Source organism: Danio rerio, chromosome 6 (genome assembly GCF_052040795.2).
Source record: "Danio rerio strain M-AB ecotype USA chromosome 6, GRCz13ab, whole genome shotgun sequence".
NCBI lineage: Eukaryota > Metazoa > Chordata > Actinopteri > Cypriniformes > Danionidae > Danio > Danio rerio.
Window position 1 is genome coordinate 52,670,934 of NC_141026.1, and position 19,292 is coordinate 52,690,225.

Below are 19,292 nucleotides of genomic sequence, written 5' to 3' on the forward strand. Positions count from 1 at the left end.
AAAACACTCACACAGCTTCTCCTACTGCAGCAAATTTAGTTTTTACTGTTGATATTTGGCGCCAGTTAATCAGGAAGTGACGATTTTGTTTGATTTGACTCGTTGGATGGAAACGCTGCTTTATTCGCACATCTTTTATGCAATAATCCAGTTTTGTGCATAAAGTTAATTTGCATTTTTGGATGGAAACACAGCTACTGACCCTAAGCACACAGCTAAAATAACAATAAAGTGGCTTCAAAACAACTGTTCTTGAATGGCCCAGCCAAAGCCCTGACTTTAACCCAATTGAGCAGCTCTGGAGAAACCTAAAAATGCCTGTCCACCAAGTTTACCATTCAACCTGACAGAACTGGAGAAAATCTGCAAGGAGGAATGGCAGAGGATCCCCAAACCCAGGTGTGAAAAAACGTGTTGCATCCTTCCCCAAAAAGAATAATGGCTGTATTAGATAAAAAGGGTGCTTCTACTAAACGCTGAGCAAAATGTCTGAATACTTAGGGCCACGTAATATTTCAGTTTTTCCTTTTTAATAAATCAGCAATGATGTCAACAAATCTGTGTTGTTCTGTCAACATGGAGCGTTGTAAGTCGATGCGAAAATAACTTTTTTTTTTCAGTTTCAAGAGTTCACACTTAGATATGCTTGCCGTTAATAGCAGATTTGGCATGCTGTCCCAGGACAGAACCCCGAGCTTGGAGTTAATTGAGCCCAAGGCTCCCCCCTGGTCAATAAGCATATCATTTATACAAATTAGCCACTAACAAAACACCGTGCTTTAATATAATATAAAACATTCATTCATTTTCTTTTCGGCTTAGTCCCTTTATTAATTGGGGGTCGCCACAGACACCCATACACTCTTGCATTCACACTCATACACTACAACCAATTTAGCTTATTCAATTCACTTACCATGTCTTTGGACTGTGGGGGAAACCAGAGAATCCGAAGGAAACCCACGCAAACACAGGGAGAACATACAAACTCCACACAGAAATGCCAACTGACCCAGTAGCTCGAACCAGCATCCTTCTTGCAGTGAGGCGATCATGCTACTCACTGCGCCACAGTGACACCCTAATAAAAAACACCATGTCATAAAACACATTGTGTCAAGCCATTAAACTTGTTCAGGGTTTCTTCAGGTTTCATCAAGTCAAATGTAAGACTTTTTAAGACCATTATGATTTAAACTTTAGACTTGTACAGGGCTAAACACTTAGGATTATTTCTAATTGCCCGATTGGGCCAAGGGAAATTTTTTTTTTCTTTGCATGCTACAAAAAACAAAACAAAATCAAATGTCATTATGTCTTAGCAACTTACTTTGTGTCAAAATAAAACAAAAAAACTAGTTGTACACTTTTTTTCAACATAAACATTTATATATATTTTAAATGACAAGTTTAACATTGTTAAAAGTCCATTTATTTGGAGGCAATTACATAAATAATCAAAAACAAATATTTGTCGGCCTTAGGTCCAAATTGATTGAGTAAAACTTCTATTCAACCTAATGCGTTTCGGTTTAAAAAAAAAAAAAACATACCCATTTATAAATTTTATTTCTACTCTTTTTAGGCTCAATCCCAATTCTATTTTTGTACCCCTACAGATTGTGAAGGGGAAGGGCTTCAAATTTTACCCTTAAGAAAAGGGACAGCACTATAACATGCCCACACGTCATCATATCATAACAAGCTCTTACTGCTGTAGTTATTTCAGTTGCGTTATTTTTTAGCATTTATCTTCAGAAAATCATTAAAGGCAACAATATTATTATCATAATCTAATGTGGCAATAAGATCGTACCTGTACTGTGTTTTTACACCATGGCTATATTCATCTATGCAAACACACGAAAACAACATTAACATTATAGCAGACACTGTAAAAAGCTCATTCACAGCCACTAGACTTTTCTAATAGGGTATTCGAGTGACAGATGTGGAAGTATGTTGTGGGACTGCTATACAAGAGTTATTATTATGCATTATACACTCTCAGAACTAAAGGTACGCAAGCTGTCACTGGGGTGGTACCTTTTTAAATGGTACAAATTTGTACCTAAAAGGTCCATATTAATACCTTAAGCGTACATATTAGTACCTAAAAAGTACAAAAGTGTTCCTCTTACAATGTGCAGGTACTAATATATACTTTTGCGGTACCAATATGGACCCTTCAAGTACAAATGTTTACCCTTTTTAAAAGGTACCAACTCAGTGACAGCTCGCGTAGCTTTATTTCTGACAGAGTAGATAGCCAAATTTAGCAGTTTTTAATTTTTTATTATTTTATTTTTTGTTTTAAGCATGATGGTAAAACATGAATGTTGTTATGAATGTATTAAAAGGTACTTGTTTGTTGTAAAAATTAGTAATAATTATAAAAAAAATACTAATGTGTGCATCTCCAGTCCTCTGTGTGCACTTATACTGTTGTTGTAGCTGGCGATTTTGAGAAATTTTCGTACCCCTTGGTTTCGAGAGTGGTCCTAAAAAATACTGGTTTGGAGGGGTATCTACACTGCAAATTTTAGATAGTAGATTTAACTACCTTGGAGTTTAAATTAACACTCCTCAGAGTTTATATGGGAACCACTATAAGTGTTAAAAATAACACTTTTGAAAGTGTTAACATTATCAACACCAAGAGAGTGTTAATTAGCAAACTCTTATTGTGTAAAATATCTGTTAAATTTGCGAAAAAATACCAGCAGCTGTGGTTGCCAGAATCTTTCTGTGAAAAATATGGAAGTTTTATAGAACTGAATAAATGTACGAAAAATAACCATATTTCATGAACTGATACAATGTTTAGTTTACAAAATCATAGCTTAGTGCACAAAAATGTAAAGTCTATATGCAATAATGTGTTCACGTGTGATTGCAACTAGCAAACAGATTTTGACTGCATTAGTAACTACACAGTTACCTTTACACAAAAGAAGATGCAGCATAACATCAAATACTCTTTAGTTCATCTTGCACTTGAACACAGACGTTACTAACCTCCACAATGGTGACACAAAAACCGTTTTGCTGTTTTTTTTCCTTTTTTGACTTTACGGAAAAATACCGGCAGCTGTGGTTGCCAGTAATAAGCTGTTTTCAACATTTTACATTCATAAATTCAGTTTACAAAATATTTCTGTTACAAACACATTCCACAGTCTGTATTTTTCATCGAACACAGCTTTCCCCTTAGCGCTGCGCCTTCAAGCTAAAAATAATTAGGACAGGGGGGTAGGACTAAAGGGTAAAATTGGGATTGATTAAGGGGTAAATTTGGGGAAAATTAAAAAAAAATGGAAAAAAAAAACAGTTACTGTAGATCTTTGCAAAAAAAGAAAAAAGAAAATTATATATATATATATATATATATATATATATATATGTGTGTGTGTGTGTGTGTGTGTGTGTGTGTGTGTGTGTGTGTGTGTATGTATATATATATATATATATATATATATATATATATATATATATATATATATATATATATATATATATATATATATACATATATATATATATATATACATATATATAAACTTGCATATAAAAAAGGTTTTATTAAGATGGATGGTGATTGGATGGATGTCGACCCGATCAGTTAGCTTTACTTGGACAGAGGAAAATTAAGACCTGTTTAAAATGATTCCGGACACACAACACAATATTTCAGTGAATTTAAGACTTTAAGCACTAAAATTTTGTTTTTGAAAGACATTAAAAGTTTTTAAGACCCCGCAGACACACTATTGTGCAGCCATAATTAAGAGTAGCTTGGAATCGAAGACTTAAGAACGTCCACTTCCATTCAATACGGTTTATTTAAATTAGATAAATGGAGCACTTTTGACTTCCAAGGCATTTTGCAACAAAAAAACAAGAACAAAAAAAACAAGAGTTCAATCTACAAAACTAATCATTCACGTTCCTTCCAGGAACAGTACATTTGTTTCAAGAAATGTCTTTGATTCTAATACAAAAACAAAACATTGCCTCTAAAAAAAAAAGTCATAGGCCACAAGTTTGAGGTTTTATGAATTGAGTCTTTATAATAAATCCTCCAGGAGAGCAAATTTATATGCATCTACTACGGGGCTACAGCGTCAAAGCTTTGGTAAACGAACGAACGATTAAAAATGATTGAGAATCAAACAGGTTGAATAAATAACCACAGTGATGCCTTCGTAAGCTCTCACAGTCATAAGCAACACAAATATGATCCACTATAATCCAGTCCTTCATTCATCCACCCAATCACAACGCTCGGTCCCTCCCCTCCTCTCCACTCATTGGCTGAATCCGTTTTACAGACATTGGGTGGATTAAAGGCAGTGGTGCAGTTTTCAGTTACCCTAAACTGTACAAAAATAGACGCCTAGTGCTGCTTTATCTAATCTCCAAAACAAACGAGAAACAAAGAGGTGAATAATACAACAGTCTTTCCATAGTTTCGCTAATATATACACAAGTTTTTTGATCTCTAACCAGAAGGCTGAGTGCTTACGAATACGACATAAACAAATAACTTTAATATATCTTTAAGCTCCGACGGTCAATCTAGATCTCTAAATACATATATATCTGTATATATAAGTATACATATATATGTAAAGCACGTAGCCTGCAGAATCAACTTTATTAAGAGGCGACATTCGCATGGACGCTGCAAAACGTTTGTTCTTAGAGCACAGTGTACTTAAATCGAACGTCTTTTCGAGTGGCAAGAATCGTCAACAGTTTTGCCTCCACTTAAAAAACAAAAACACACAAAATCGCAACAAGAAAAAGCTCGAACGAATTCACTAAACGGAAAAAAGCCACAGACGAATTCAACGAAAAAAATTGAATCAATTGAGATAGTTAGGCGTGATTAAAGGCGCCGAACGATCGTTGGTAAGTGTCCTTCGAAGTTTCACTCCTCTACGTATCATACTTAACATATCTCCTCCTCCGCTGCTCGGTTCAGGAGCGCCGTCTGTATGATCCACGCCAGGCTGAGCTGAGTTATTCAGCCCGCTTTCACTTGGCATGCCGGAATTGTGAGCTAGCGTGTTTTGAACCTGCTGCTGAACTTGATGTTTGAGTTTCTGCTGGAGCTCTTTGTGATGGATCTGTTGATACTGCGGCTCTTGATTGTATTGCTGTTGGTGATTGTATTGATTGTATTGCTTTTGGTTGTAATGTTGCTGTTGTTGCTGCTGATACTGCCTCTGTTGTTGTTGGTGTAGTGTGAACTGCTGTTGCTTGCTCATTTGATACAGCGGCTCTGTGCTGCCCACTGGTGGCTGCCCGGGGAACATGGAATAGTATGGAGGCGGCATCGCGCTCAGACTTTGAGTGGACGTACACAGATTATGCCTGGCGTGAGCTAAATCGGAGCCGGGCACTCTGTTGCTTTGGGTCACTCCAGGAGGACATGTGATGTCATCACTGCCACTCAGGCCAGCAGTAGAAATGGACGCCTTCAGAGGCACCTAAAATAAAAGAGAAAGAGATCTCGGTTAACTGTGATATTATTATTGTAAGCAAGATCAAAAATAGTACAGGATTACAACTGGCATCAAAATACTAATTTCTTTTATGATCAATAGGCCTGTCACAATAATCAATATGGACTTATCATGTAACACTTGGAGATTACCTCAATATTTTTTACCGTTGAAGAATTTACCTAAAGATCTGAAAATCCTTGTAGCAAACTTATGTGCGTGTGTTGTTTCAAGAGAGCAACCATTCATTTGTGTTGTGTTTTATTTTCATTTGTTCATATTTATTAATTCTTTATTTAATTATTTTATTTAATCATATGATCATTAGTCATTTCATAATATGATTTATTGATCATTAGTTAATGATTTGATTATTATTAATTATTATTTGTCATTTTTTATGCGTTTATATTTTTATGATTATTTTCCTGTAATTATTGCTTTATTATTATTTAGTTTTTGCCTTATTGTTATAATCTCATAACTGTGGACTTAAGCGACACTTGTTTTCATGTGTAAGAGATAAGAGAATGTCTCCATTTCAAGGTCTGTATTGTCTCTGGACAATGTTGTGAAGCTGTAATTTTCCATTGCTGTTGCTTGAGGTATAATAACACTTGTTGGATTTATCTTGGTCAGACGAAGTCTGAGCATTGAATCATACGCAACTAAGATTATTCAATAAGCTCTGCTCTTTCTTTATCATCATTACTTCGTCTCCATCTTCTGCTCCTCTCTGGTTTTCTCAATCAACTCCTATATTGATAGGAGACTGTTATTCAGTTGAATACTGGTTTATAGGTTTGGGTATTGGAAACTCTGCTGACTTGTTGTCCAGATACCCGTTTTCTGACGAAATCTTGTGTCTGGGGCTGGATCATATTTATCTGGCGAGGAGATGGTGATTTAACACCGTTGCAATATATATTTACAAATTGACAAATAATGCTAAAGCCATTTTACAATGACATTTACTTAGAGTACCTCAATGGTGTCAAAGTTTATAATTGGACATTTACCTAATAGGACATTTAATAGTTTTTTTTAACAGGGCAATTAATAATTTAACATTAAATTATAGTCTAAATAACCTTAAGAATGATAAGCATTTTAAACTGTTTATGGCTATTTATTTCTATTATTACGCTGTTATATAATCAGTGGCATAAAATTATCTCAAACTGTTTTGAGACAACAACGTCTTAGTGTAACAGGCCTAGTGATCACTTAACACACTATGGTATGGGGCTATTCACATATCATTTTACACGCAGTTGAAGTAAGAATTATTATCTCCCTTTGAATTTTTCCCCTTTTTTTAATATCTCCCAAATGATGTTTAACAGAGCAAGGAAATTTTCAGCATGTCTAATAATATTTTTTCTTCTGAAGAAAGTCTTTTTTGTTTTATTTCGGCTAGAATAAAAGCAGTTGCACATTCATCAAATTAATTTATATAAAATAATAATAAACAGTAGCTCATTGGAATAGAAAAATGCCCACTTACAGCATATAAAACTAACTCGTGTTTTTTTGCTTAAAAGTGAAGATCCAACTGAGCGTTTGTTCCGCAGATATCCTTTTTTGTAAAACATACTCCACTGTCCTGCTTTTAATCACTGCAGGCTTAACATTAATATCTTTTCTAATTTGTGTATTCATTGGTTTGTGTTTTTTATTTGGAAGCACACATAGCCCGTTTTTTTTTTTTTTTTTTTTGATATTCCAAAGAACAAACCATCATCATACAATGACTTGCCTAATTACCCTAACTTGCCTAGTTAACCTAATTAAGCTTTTAATTGTCATTTTAAGCTGTATAGAAGTGTCTTGAAAAGTATCTAGACAAATATTATTTACTGTCATCATTGCAAAGATAAAATAAATCAGTTATTATAAATGAGTTATCAAAACTATTATGTTTAGAAATGTTTTGAAAAAATCTTCTCTTCGTTAAACAGAAATTGAAGATAAACAGGGGGGTTAATAATTCAGGGGGGCTAATAATTCTGACTTCAACTGTACATATTTTTATCATTTATTTTAATCATATTTTAATCATTTACACCAGAAGACTTTTCATTGCATTCTATGAACCACCAAGGACCACAGATTCAGCAAAACATTTTCACTGTTCTACTGAAGACAACAAAATTCACAAACATCTTGTGTGGCTTTTTTTTTTTAAATAATCCCTTTAAAATCCAAAAGTAAATTTATGTAAAAAATCCTAAAGGGCAATTTCATCATATTTGTAATTAAAGTTATTTATCTTTTTTTGCTATAAGCATTTTAAAAACCCATTGACCTTATTCTAAAATGAGGAAGTGCGCCTGAATTCTTGATTGTTTCAGAACTTCCCATTCAGTCGGCTATGGGAGAAATCACTAGAGATAATAAACGTCAGAAAACGGTCAAACTACTTGCTCTACAAACAAATGTTTGCATGACTATACAGACCAAGTAGAAAAATATAATAAGAAAATATCAGGCTGCAACATCAAGCAGCGTAACAAGCAGTTTTTAACTTCATCTAGAAATGAATTAAAGTGAATGTGATCGGAAGTCTCGAGCCCAAAAGATTCAAATGGCTGCGCCCACTCGACGGCAAAGAATAAGGTGAATAGAGTGCTGGATTATAAATACTTGAAAAATGAACGCCAAAACTTGAGACACATTCTAGCAGTTCTCCTGTACGTTCAAGGATTTTTTTTGACTGTTTTAGCAGACCTGCGGTGTGGAGATGGGTATAGGGACGCCTCCACTGATGGTTCCTCTGCGGATGTTGGGCTTGCTGGAGGGTTTACGGCGGATGGTGGCTGTGTGAGGACCTAAAGGCTCTGGATCCATCAGCAGACTGACGGTAGATGCCGGCCTCTTGCTTTGAAACATTTTGCGGTAATTGAGACTCAGGTCACTGTTGCGAGGAATTGTGGAAGATTTATCAAAATCAGACTGGCTGTGAGCATCCTCTCCTCCATGCAGAGAGATGTAGTCATAGTCTGAAAGGCAGAGAAACACAAAGAACTAAGAGTTAATGATAATGACGAATAATGAATTAAAGCTGTAATGCAAGCAGACGTAGCAAATGCAGGGAATGACAATGGAGGACTAAAAGGTGTTCAACTACAGAGATTGACAATAATCATTTCAGATGATTAAAATATGTTTTAATAAGCAGCAAACTTTTTTCCTTGTGGGGCTAAAGGACCACCAGAAGACAAAAATGCATATTTGTGCATGCAATATATGAGTAAAATTTACAATAAGGTCCCATAACTTAACAAGCATTAACTAACAATGAGCGCAGTGTTTATTAACCCTCTGAGGTGATTTTGGGGCCCCTGAGATGTTTTGACATGCTCAAACATTTGTGCTTATTTCAGCTACTTATTACATAGTACTGGCCAACATGTATTTTTTTTTGTATTCACCACAAACTGTGCTACAGTAATATGTGAGAAAATTGGGTGTACATGCTTGTGTTTTTTACAACATATTATGCGTGGTTAGTAGGTTTTGGAGCAAAAATGTAGCTGAAATAAGGTCCAAAAAACACATTGAATGGTACTGAATAAAACTTTTAAGATTTTGAGTCTTGAAGGCTAGAATATTTACTTCACAATTATGTGAAAATTATTCTGTTCTCTCGTTCAAAGAAAACATCACAATGATTTACATTTTGTAATGTCTATTTTGACAATGATCATGAATAACTCACACCTGGAGAGACAAAAGACACTCCCCCACTGGCTAATGTTCACCCATCAAGGGCATTGTAAAGCATTGTCCAGCTGCAAAAGCCAGCCCAAACTATCTACAAATGCTTGTTGTATAACTTGCTGTATTATAACCATGTAAGCACTATGGGTAAACAATGTATGTGCACTTATACAGCATGCACAATAAATATACATTTAAATGGTATAAAACATGTTTGCAAAACTGTAGTAATGAAAACTTTATTGTGTATTAATCCAGCATTTATTAATAACTGAATGAATCTGAGACACTGAAGTAACGTTCATCTGTTAACATTAGATCACTGATCATTGTTTGTTCACATTAGCTCTGGTTCATTAAATATCATAAGATAGAACTTTTGATTTGAACAATGTAACATTATTGTAAAATGTTACAAACGACAAGAAAAGCTTTAAATAATTAATAATCAAGAATTATCTGGACTAAAATCACAGCCCTAAAAATGACTACATGAACAGTACATGACTATTCATAAAAATAAACCCATCAGACACACGCACGCACGCACACACACACACACACACACTGAGCTCTGTTTGAATGCCAGTTTTTGGGTTACACTTGGCCAACATGAGACGATGGACGAGATGCAAGCTGTCTCTCATGGCTGCACACACACTCAAATTTTACACATACAGAAAACACTCATTCAACAAATGCACCCCTGCAATATGACATGGATTCCCTAAAATCAACACACAGAATGTTGGTCATTATTGGTACATGATCACAATGATAATAATCAAGTCTATGCAATGACATTCAGAAACCTACCATATAGAGGAGGTTCTTTCTTTATCACTGTAAAAGAACAATAAAGTACATTTAACATGTATACAAACGGCCAAAAACACGCACTTTGGACAGCAATCCAAGCCTGTGGTTTGTGCAAGCGCATTAGATTTAGTCTGAAATTGCTTCACATTTGATACGCACACAAACCACAAATCGGATTACTGTGTTTTGAGAAACGACGTTAAAGTGTGAAAACATTGAAAAAGGAGAAAAGTGTTATGCAAAGAAACACAAGGAAAATCTACTGAACACGTCAAGCTTTAATATGTGCACTAAAAGCTTAAAAGGAAAAACACAAGACAGAAAAAGAAATTGTCTCAATCATGCATGTGTGTGTATTCAGCATGTGTGTACTGACCGTGCTGTGACGGGATGGTGTCTTCAGAGCAGGATGGCGTGGTGGTCTGAGTGCTGTATCCGCTGGAGCAGTGAAGGGAATCCCTGCTGGTTCGAGGAGCTTCAGAATTAAGTCCTCCTCCTAGAGTAAGAGCCAGCTGCTCTCGAGCTGACTGTGGCTACACACAGCGGAAAAAAGCCAATCACTATTTGGAAGATCGATCACAATAATTGTAGCAGTACGAGAGGTGCACAGGGCTGCAGATTAACATATGAAAGCAGTGGAACCAGTATCAGTTGTACATGCTGAGCATTTGTTGAATACAGCAATGTTACTTAACACATGCAGATGTTTGTTTGAATGCATTTTACACTGATAATGGTGGCCTGCGATGTCAAGCACTGGGAAGTTATATGTGATGTTTATACACACAACAGATGCCCTAACGCCAGGCCCGGATTGGCTAATCGGGAGGACCGGGAGAATTCCCGGTGGGCCGGTCCGTTTTTTGGCCGCGAGGGCCGGTGTCCCTAGCTCCAGAATCTGTTGCTCTCAGCAGTCACACTTTTTGAATATAATTTATTTATTTACTTGACCACAGCCTTCTTATTTATTATTTTACCGCAGCTCTGCTCTTGTTATCTATTTTCTCGTAACTTCGTGAGCACGATGCAGCCTGCAGGTTAATGATGATATAACTAGATAAGTCACTATTCAACTTACAGCTGTTATGGTACAGTGGTTAGCACGTTAGGTTAAGACGCGGTCAACCAGGGTTCGGTCCTCGTCTATGAAGGTTTTTTTTTTTCATTTTTATTGTTAAGACATATAATACTATAAGGGTTGTTGAACATTTGAAGTTCTAAAACAGCTGTTTCTCAAAAAAAAAAAAAAAGACGTGATAGTGTAATTAGAAACTGAATTGGAAATGACCTTATTTTAAGATAGTCAGTGGTGAACTGAGGTGGGCCGGTCTAAGGCTTGAAACTCCAGGGCTGAAAAAGAGTCCCACTCCGGCCCTGCCTAACGCAATCATATCTGAGTGTGTGTGTGTGTGTGTGTGTGTGTGTGTGTGTGTGTGTGTGTGTGTGTGTGTGTGTGTGTATGCGTGTGTTTGTGTGTGCGTGCATGCGTGTGTGTGTGTGTGTGTGTGTTGCGCAGGTTTAACTCCTCAAAGACGGATTGGTAGGCTACCAATGAGAGGGGTGAGAAGAGCAGCAGCTCATTATCAGTGTTGGGGAACTTTTGAAAGTAATGCATTACAATATTAAGTTACTCTCCTAAAAAGTAACTAATTGTGTTACATATTTACTTTATATGGTAAGTTTATGGTTATGTTATTTTCAAGTTACTCTTGCTTTACGTTTTCTAACCAGGCTGAGGCTTGATCTCTTGATCTCAGAACTTGCAGGCTTCTTTTACAATAATTCTTTTGCAATTAACAACGCACTGTATAACCTACACCTTTATTACCTAAAAAACACACATCGAATAAAAATGATGTAGGATAATGTTATCTCCTGAGCCCAGAGCTCCACAGGTCATATACAGAGATTAATGAAAGTTTAAAGCAATGTGTTTGCTCATTTTGTACTTTTTGTCATATTAGTAAAGTTCAAACCATTTAGGTACAACTCAATGTTTGTTCATTTTCATTTCCATTTTGTACAATGTGTTCAAAATAAGCAATGCATTCGCTCATCTCAATTTTAATTCAACTTTTAATTAAGCTTTTTTTTATTTTAAAAGCTAAATAATTAAACAAAAAAGTAACTCGTTACATTTTTATAAATTAAATATTATTACTAAAACGTTTAAAATGCGTTACTTAGAAAAGTAATATTATTACAGTTGTAATCAGAATTATTAAACCCCTTAAATGATTAGCCCCCCTCAATTATTCAGCCCCTGTTTATTTTTTTCTGAGAGACGATTTATTCAACACATTTCTAAACATGATAGTTTTAATAACTCATTTCTAATAACTGATTTATTTTATCTTTGCTATGATGACAGTAAATAATATTTTTCTAGTCATTTTTCAAGACACTTCTATACAGCTTAAAGTGACAGTAATTCGGTTAATTAGATTAACTAGGCAGGATAAGGTAATTAGGCAAGTATCGAGTAACAATGGTTTGTTTTGTATTTATCAAAAAAATACAAATAAATTGACCTTAAAACCTTTTTTTTATTATTAAAAACTCCTTTTATTTTACCCAAAATTAAACTAACAAGACTTTCCCCAGAAGAAAAAAAATATTATCAGACATACTGTGAAAATTTCCTTGCTCTGTTACACATCATTTATTTAAATATTAAAAAAAGGAAAAAAATCAAAGGGGGGCTAATAATTCTGACTTCAACTGTACATAACTCGCATTACCCCAACACTGCTCTTTAGCATTTAAAGAGGTATGAATTAAAATGTTCCCTGGGATGTTTTAGACAGGGTAAAAGGGGTGTTTATTTATACTACCATTGAGAAATTTACCCAAAGTATACTTTATGATCCTAAGAATCATATCAACTTGTGTGAAATGGGCATTCATTTTCATCTCTAACTAAAATCATGTCTGCAATAATAAAATAAAACAAATATTGTCTATAATATTCCACTTTTCCACAGAAATATCATGGTTACAGCTACAGGTTAAAGACAGTGTTAGTAGTAAAAGCCTTAGCTCTGCGCTGTGTTTAAGACAAGCTAATAAATAGTCAGTGTGGTGATTTGAAGATTTAATTCTGCTTTTGGCATTTAATATTTCTAATATGCAATAAGCATATCAGTGCTTATCAGCAAATTGGTAGTGACATCAGTAAAATGAAATTAAGTTGCATTGATAAGAAAAAAGGTTGCAGCATGCAGTTTATTATTCATACTTTGAAGCCCTGTTGTTTCAGATTTAGTACTGATTCACAGAAGTAAGAAAACAGTGCATCATTATTGCAATAAAATGATCCTGTACCTTGCCCGAGGAGGACAGTGTCCTGACTCTCTCCTCATGCCCGCTGTAAATTTTGTGCAGAGGAGGCATGGAGGTGCCATTTTCTGTGCCAGGAGAGTTCTGACCTTGATCCTACACAACAACACACTTCATTAGTCCTTTTCTACAGAAAACAAGAACAAAACATTATGATCCAATGTTTTAAAGTCAATATGATTTACAGTTTATTATAATGTGACATATAAGCAAGGCAAAATTGGACCAGGATTTTCCCAATTGTGGAGTTTCTGTCAAGTCCTCCAAAACATCCCAGTGTAACCAAGTGCTAATGTCTCATTTAATGTACTCAAAAACTTTGCTGTCAGTTTACTCCTCAACAGGCTAGGCTTGTAAATATTAAATGTTGTAAATATTCCTTTGCTGAGTTTCTTGCATAGACTGATCATTTCATTTCATATGACCCAATGCATCATCAGGAGCCATAAGTGGTAGTTTTCTTTTGCCTGTACATACTTTTTACCTCTCAAAGTGTCACCGGCCCAATGACTTGGATTTCTATGAATTTTTATACATTTTAGAAAGTAAAAAAAAAGTCAACCACGTTATGAATGGGCTGAGAGGGTGAGTATTTTAACAGCAAATATATTAGATTTCATTAAATCTGAATGACCTACAACAGTATAAAAAACCTAAACAACAGGAGTAAAACAACACACGTCACAATTCTCACAATGAAAATAATAAACAAATGACAAGACAATACAAAACATGAAACAAAGCAATCACAGAGTTAAAATACTTCTACTAGGGCTGGGCGATATCCCCAATATTTTCACACAAAACACTGAATAATTACATTTAAATGAATAATTAAATCGAATTTTTCGCACCACAACATAAAATGCTTGGAGTTGAAGGCTATTAACCTATATAAGCGTATCATAGGATATAAAAATGCTCAAGAAAAAAGATGTCTTTTAAAAGAACAAATTTCACAAGCTCTATTTTAATTGCATACAAGACTTTTATAATAAAAAGAATATTAATAATTGTACCATTTTATACAATTACAGTGAAAGTAAACTCATAATGATTGCTAAAGAGGACCTTTTTCGAGATTATTTTTCAACGAACATGCATTCAGAGGTTTATTCATTTTGATTTTGTGTTATATCAGTAAGGTACTAATACTAGGGTTGCATTTTATTGCTGGTATTTGCCTGGGGTCGCTGCATCTAGTAGATTAGTCTAGTGCACTGAGCGAGTTTTGTCAGTGATGATATTTACGGTGTAATGTCTTTGCAGCTGGATCCCCTCATTTATCCAGAAACAGCACTCAACATCAGATCGCAACAGTTCCTATCATATTCGCGTCTTCTCTATTATTTGTCTCATCTGTTACTACTCACTGTGAGAAATACAATTTGTGGCATGCAGTTTTAAATGCGTGCGTCTCGTGGTGAATGCATAAGCCATGAATTTTTTTGGCGGTTGTGTTTGTGTGCCCGTGTTGTTTATTATGTAATTTCAATTCAAACAAATTGATGTGAACGTCACACTCAAGTTAATCTATAAAATCGATTTATCACCCAGCCATAACTTCTACTTGTATTACTTTTAGGATGCATGATAAACTGCTAGATTTTATATTTTGCGTTCCTTTTTTTCATAGACAGGTCAGGCCCCTAGCCAGGTGGGGATTCCCACTGACAAAGTCCAGAATTTGGCCCCTATTTGAGCATATTTGTCCCATTTTTGAAAGTGTGCCATCATTAATTGTGGAAATAACAGATAGAAGAAGGCTTTAATTATTTAAATGGACAAATTCTGACTGAGGAAATGAGCTGGCCAGTTTGCTATTTGCCTATAGGCTACAGTTTTTGATTTAAAATAAGTTTAACAGATTCCTTATGAGTTTTTTTTTTTTTTTTTTTTAGTTTTTAATGATGGATGATAATAATTTCATGTTTAAAAATATATATATTTTTCATATTTATTAAAATCAATCATTTAAAACAGTAACGTAACATTAGAGTTATTTATAATACTGTAATGACTTTGTTTAAATGCACATTTGTAAAACGTGTATTCAACAATTGTAAATCGTGGTAAAATAGTAGGGTAAGCAGTACTAAGCACTTTGACAAAATTGTAAATATTTTTGTTGCTTCAAATAGTGTGATCATCATCCGGCAAGTTAATCAAGCAAAGATTAGTGCTTAAAGTGTCACTAAAATGCAGTATTTGAACCTAATAATTTAATAAAAAATTAAAGCAAACAACTGCAAAAAGGTCCACTTTTTGAGAAAAAATAACTACCCCTTTTAAAAGACTGGCTATGGGCCTGCAGCTGGGTAACTGTACAAAGGTTAAGATGGGCTTATGATTATTATTTATAAAGCAGCATGCAGGTATTTTTGTGTTAGATAGTTTGAGTACAGTGTACAGGTTAACATGTTTTTCTCTCCGTCATCAGATATCCATCCTTGAATGTCCAGCAGATGGCGGTCTCTACCTTCACACAGACACAACCTTCACACATGCACAATGACAAACACTGAGGAAAACCTTTCGAGCTACGTGTGTCCAGTAACACATGCAACAACCATGAGTCTATTCACAGGTTCAGTATGACAAACACACACACACACAGCACTACACTGAGTCTGCGCTCACAGTGCTTCGGTGCCGGAGGTGTGGGCCGCGGTGGCCGGAGCGACGGACTGTGGGAGAATTTCCCTCACTGAGAGAGCGAGCGCCTTCCTCTCCTCCGACCTGGAGGAGAGGACTGCGTGAGCGCTGAGAGATCAGATCAGATCAGATCGAGACGAGGGCCAGAGAGCAGTGGAACAAGAGAAATAGATGAAATTAGATGGTGTCAAATCCAAAATACAAAACCCCAGAAGACTCCTCAACAAATGTCTTGGTAAACCTCCCACTCTCCCTCGTGAATCAAATACGGAAGTAACTGAAACTGCAATTCATTGAAATTCTGCTAGTCCTGGCTCCATATAGAGCAAATTTCTATTGACCCCACTGTTAAAATGGCCAAAATTACAGTAGAAAAAAAGGTGTTTACAGCCTGGTACAAAAAACAATTTTGGTTCATATACAGTAGCTAATATTACACTTCATGACAACTGTGAGGGGGGGTACATTTTTTTTGAACTCATACGTTTTCCTTTACATTAGGCTATATTAAGTCTGCATAATTAAGGGCGTGGCCACTTGAGTGACAGCTAGGTCTCGCTCGTAGCCTTCACTTTACCTCAGCTGATTTTGCCTAATTATGCACATAAAATATGCACATTACAACCCAAATTAAAATAGGCTTAAAGGGGTTGGAATTATGAAGTTTAGACTTGGCACCACGATCTTCTGGAGGCTCTGAAGCCATTTCGAGACTTCTCTTGGCTGAATGAAGTCGTATGGGTGTTTGAGTGAATTATGCAAATGGTTTGCGTCAAGTGTGCATGTTGTGGTGATACCTGTGTAATGTCTGGTGCTCGCAGGTGAAGCCCGTCCACAGCACTGGAGATGGAGTCCAGAGACGGGACGTGACGCACAGACGTGTAGTTACTGAAAAACAGAGAGAGTCTAGATTATTTATTTCCTATATTGCTCAATTGTTTTTAAATGCACACTCACACTTGCTTGTCCAATCAATTTTAAACAACTGATATATCTTTGTATGTAAGCTACAAAACAATATACCTGTCATTGCAGCAAAGTAAACACCAAAAGAATGATTAAGAAGACTCCTCCAGTACATTTTGTGGCAATATTTTTAACAAATAAATAAATATGCAGATATGTATAATACGTGAATATGTCTGCAGTGTAAGCTTTGTTTCATGACAAATTTATGCCTTCAGAATGTTTTAAGTGCAGTGATATCATTTTGTGATGTAAAGTGATACTAATCTTGATATGGAGCCAGGTAAGTCTCAAAAATAACACATTTACGAAATATTAATTCACATAAACAAAATCTCATTTGGAAATTCAAAACTATTCATAAATCCAACACACTTTTCGTGAACTCACAAGTAAATATCAGAAATATTATCACTAAATGAACTGGATGTGTGTATTATGAATCGTATTTTGAATTTATGAATGGGACTGGTGTATTTAAGAATTGTGCTTTGTAAATGTGAATTTTGTGGATGTATGAATTATATTTTGTAAATGTATTATTTTTTAAACTAATCTGACTCCATATCTTGACATAATTTTTTAAAAAGTACAATTTTACAAGAGTTTTGAGCATTTTTAAAGCAAAATGCAAGAATTTAGGAAAAATGTAATATGCCATTATTTAAGTAGACGATGGCATACGTTTTGAAAACCTGGAGAAACCGATAAATACATATTAACAAAATTATTATTACTATTATAGCTAATATTACTACTACTAATGATAATAATGTTTTGTTCTGTTCAACAAAAAAGTTTTTTACTTGTAGTTGATGTGGATGTTTCAGCTTGTAGTAAGAGGTGTAAACAAGCAGTATTAACTTAAGGGTATTATTTATTTTTGCATCTATATTTTTTTATTGCTTTGTTTTTGTTTTTTTTACTCTTAAAGTGTTGGAAGATTGATTTGCATTATAAGAATCAACAATATAACCCCATCCTTGAAAGGGTGGCACAATCTTATTAAGGAATTATCCCCTTTGAGTTCCCTACCTGTGTCATTCTGAGGCTTTTCACCAGGACCTTTTCACCTCTCAGTCTGAACTCCTTAATTGGATTTTACTGATGTTTCTTCAAGCTGTATTTTGATTATGATGTCATAATGGATTTTTTTTATCTTTATATATTTTAATTTTATTTATTTACTTATTATTTTTTTATTTGTTTTATTTATTATAATTATTTTATTAATTATGAATATATATAATATAGTTTCTTTCTTTAGCATTGTTAAAATGGGCATTGTCTGTTGATTTGTTTCATTGTGTTTTGTGATTAATAGTTAAAATGTTAATAAAAAGATGCAATGAAAATAATCAACAATATAATTGAACGTAATATAATATCAAAAGTTCATCAACATCTTAAATGGCTAGACATGGGTTAAAAACACATCAGTGTCGCAACAAAAAACTGCAATATTAATATAATATACAGTGCTCAACATAAATGAGTACACCACATTTTGAAAATGCATATTTGCATACATTTCTCAGTGAATATAGGCAATATATTTTGGTGCATTTGAACAAAACAGATTTATTTAACGGACATTTATTAAAATAATATTTTAGTCATCAAACATCTTTGGAAATAGAAAGATAAAACATTTAAATTCTTGCGAAATACTAGATTTTTAACAAAGTTTTATACATTTATTGATTTATTTAATATTTACATATATATTTGGATGTGCTAATTTTGGACCATTATCATAAGTTATTTTGATATTTGCTTCAGTATTGTCTTATCTAATGTATATTCACAAATATAACATTGTATAGCTTCCTATAGAAAATATGAATTTAAATGAGACATTGGTGAGGGGTGTACTCATATATTAAGCTCTGTATATTATAATTACCTTTTCCAATACACATATTAGCAGAGTATTTCTTCATGCCTCTGAACTCACCTGCTGATGCTGCTCTTGCGTGATAACGTGTTGCTAGGAGATGCGGGTGGAGTCTGATACGAGTAGATGTAGTCAGAGCCTTTCAGATCAAGAATAACCTGTGCAAACACAATAAGGATTAAAACACGTATTCAACTATAAAGAGAAATAATATCACATGCTGGCCTGTTTAGAAGTCACGCAGTACCTGTTCACTAGCAGGAGGCAGCGTGTTGGGATCAGCCGTCAGGTTGCCAAGATCTTCTAGAATTGTCTGTAAGTGAGTGACTTCGCCAAGCATGCTTATCTCTTCATCCTGACATTATATAGGAAAAATATGATGT

General features: G+C 34.8%; 1 protein-coding gene across 14 annotated transcripts in view; it reads right to left on the minus strand.

The window, feature by feature from the left end:
* Positions 1–3,823: 3,823 nt before the first annotated feature.
* Positions 3,824–19,292, minus strand: part of mtss1 (MTSS I-BAR domain containing 1) — a 103,714-nt gene continuing 88,245 nt past the window's right edge. For 5 of the 14 annotated variants that reach the window (XM_087255713.1, XM_087255707.1, XM_087255712.1 and 2 more), the window contains 7 exons: positions 19,157–19,264; positions 18,970–19,067; positions 16,844–16,934; positions 13,377–13,487; positions 10,429–10,585; positions 8,241–8,512; positions 3,824–5,495 (listed from right to left, as the gene is read on the minus strand). In XM_087255713.1, coding sequence (XP_087111839.1) covers positions 4,869–5,495; positions 8,241–8,512; positions 10,429–10,585; positions 13,377–13,487; positions 16,844–16,934; positions 18,970–19,067; positions 19,157–19,264 — 1,464 coding nt within the window. In that variant the 3' untranslated portion in view covers positions 3,824–4,868. 14 annotated transcript variants of the gene reach the window in all.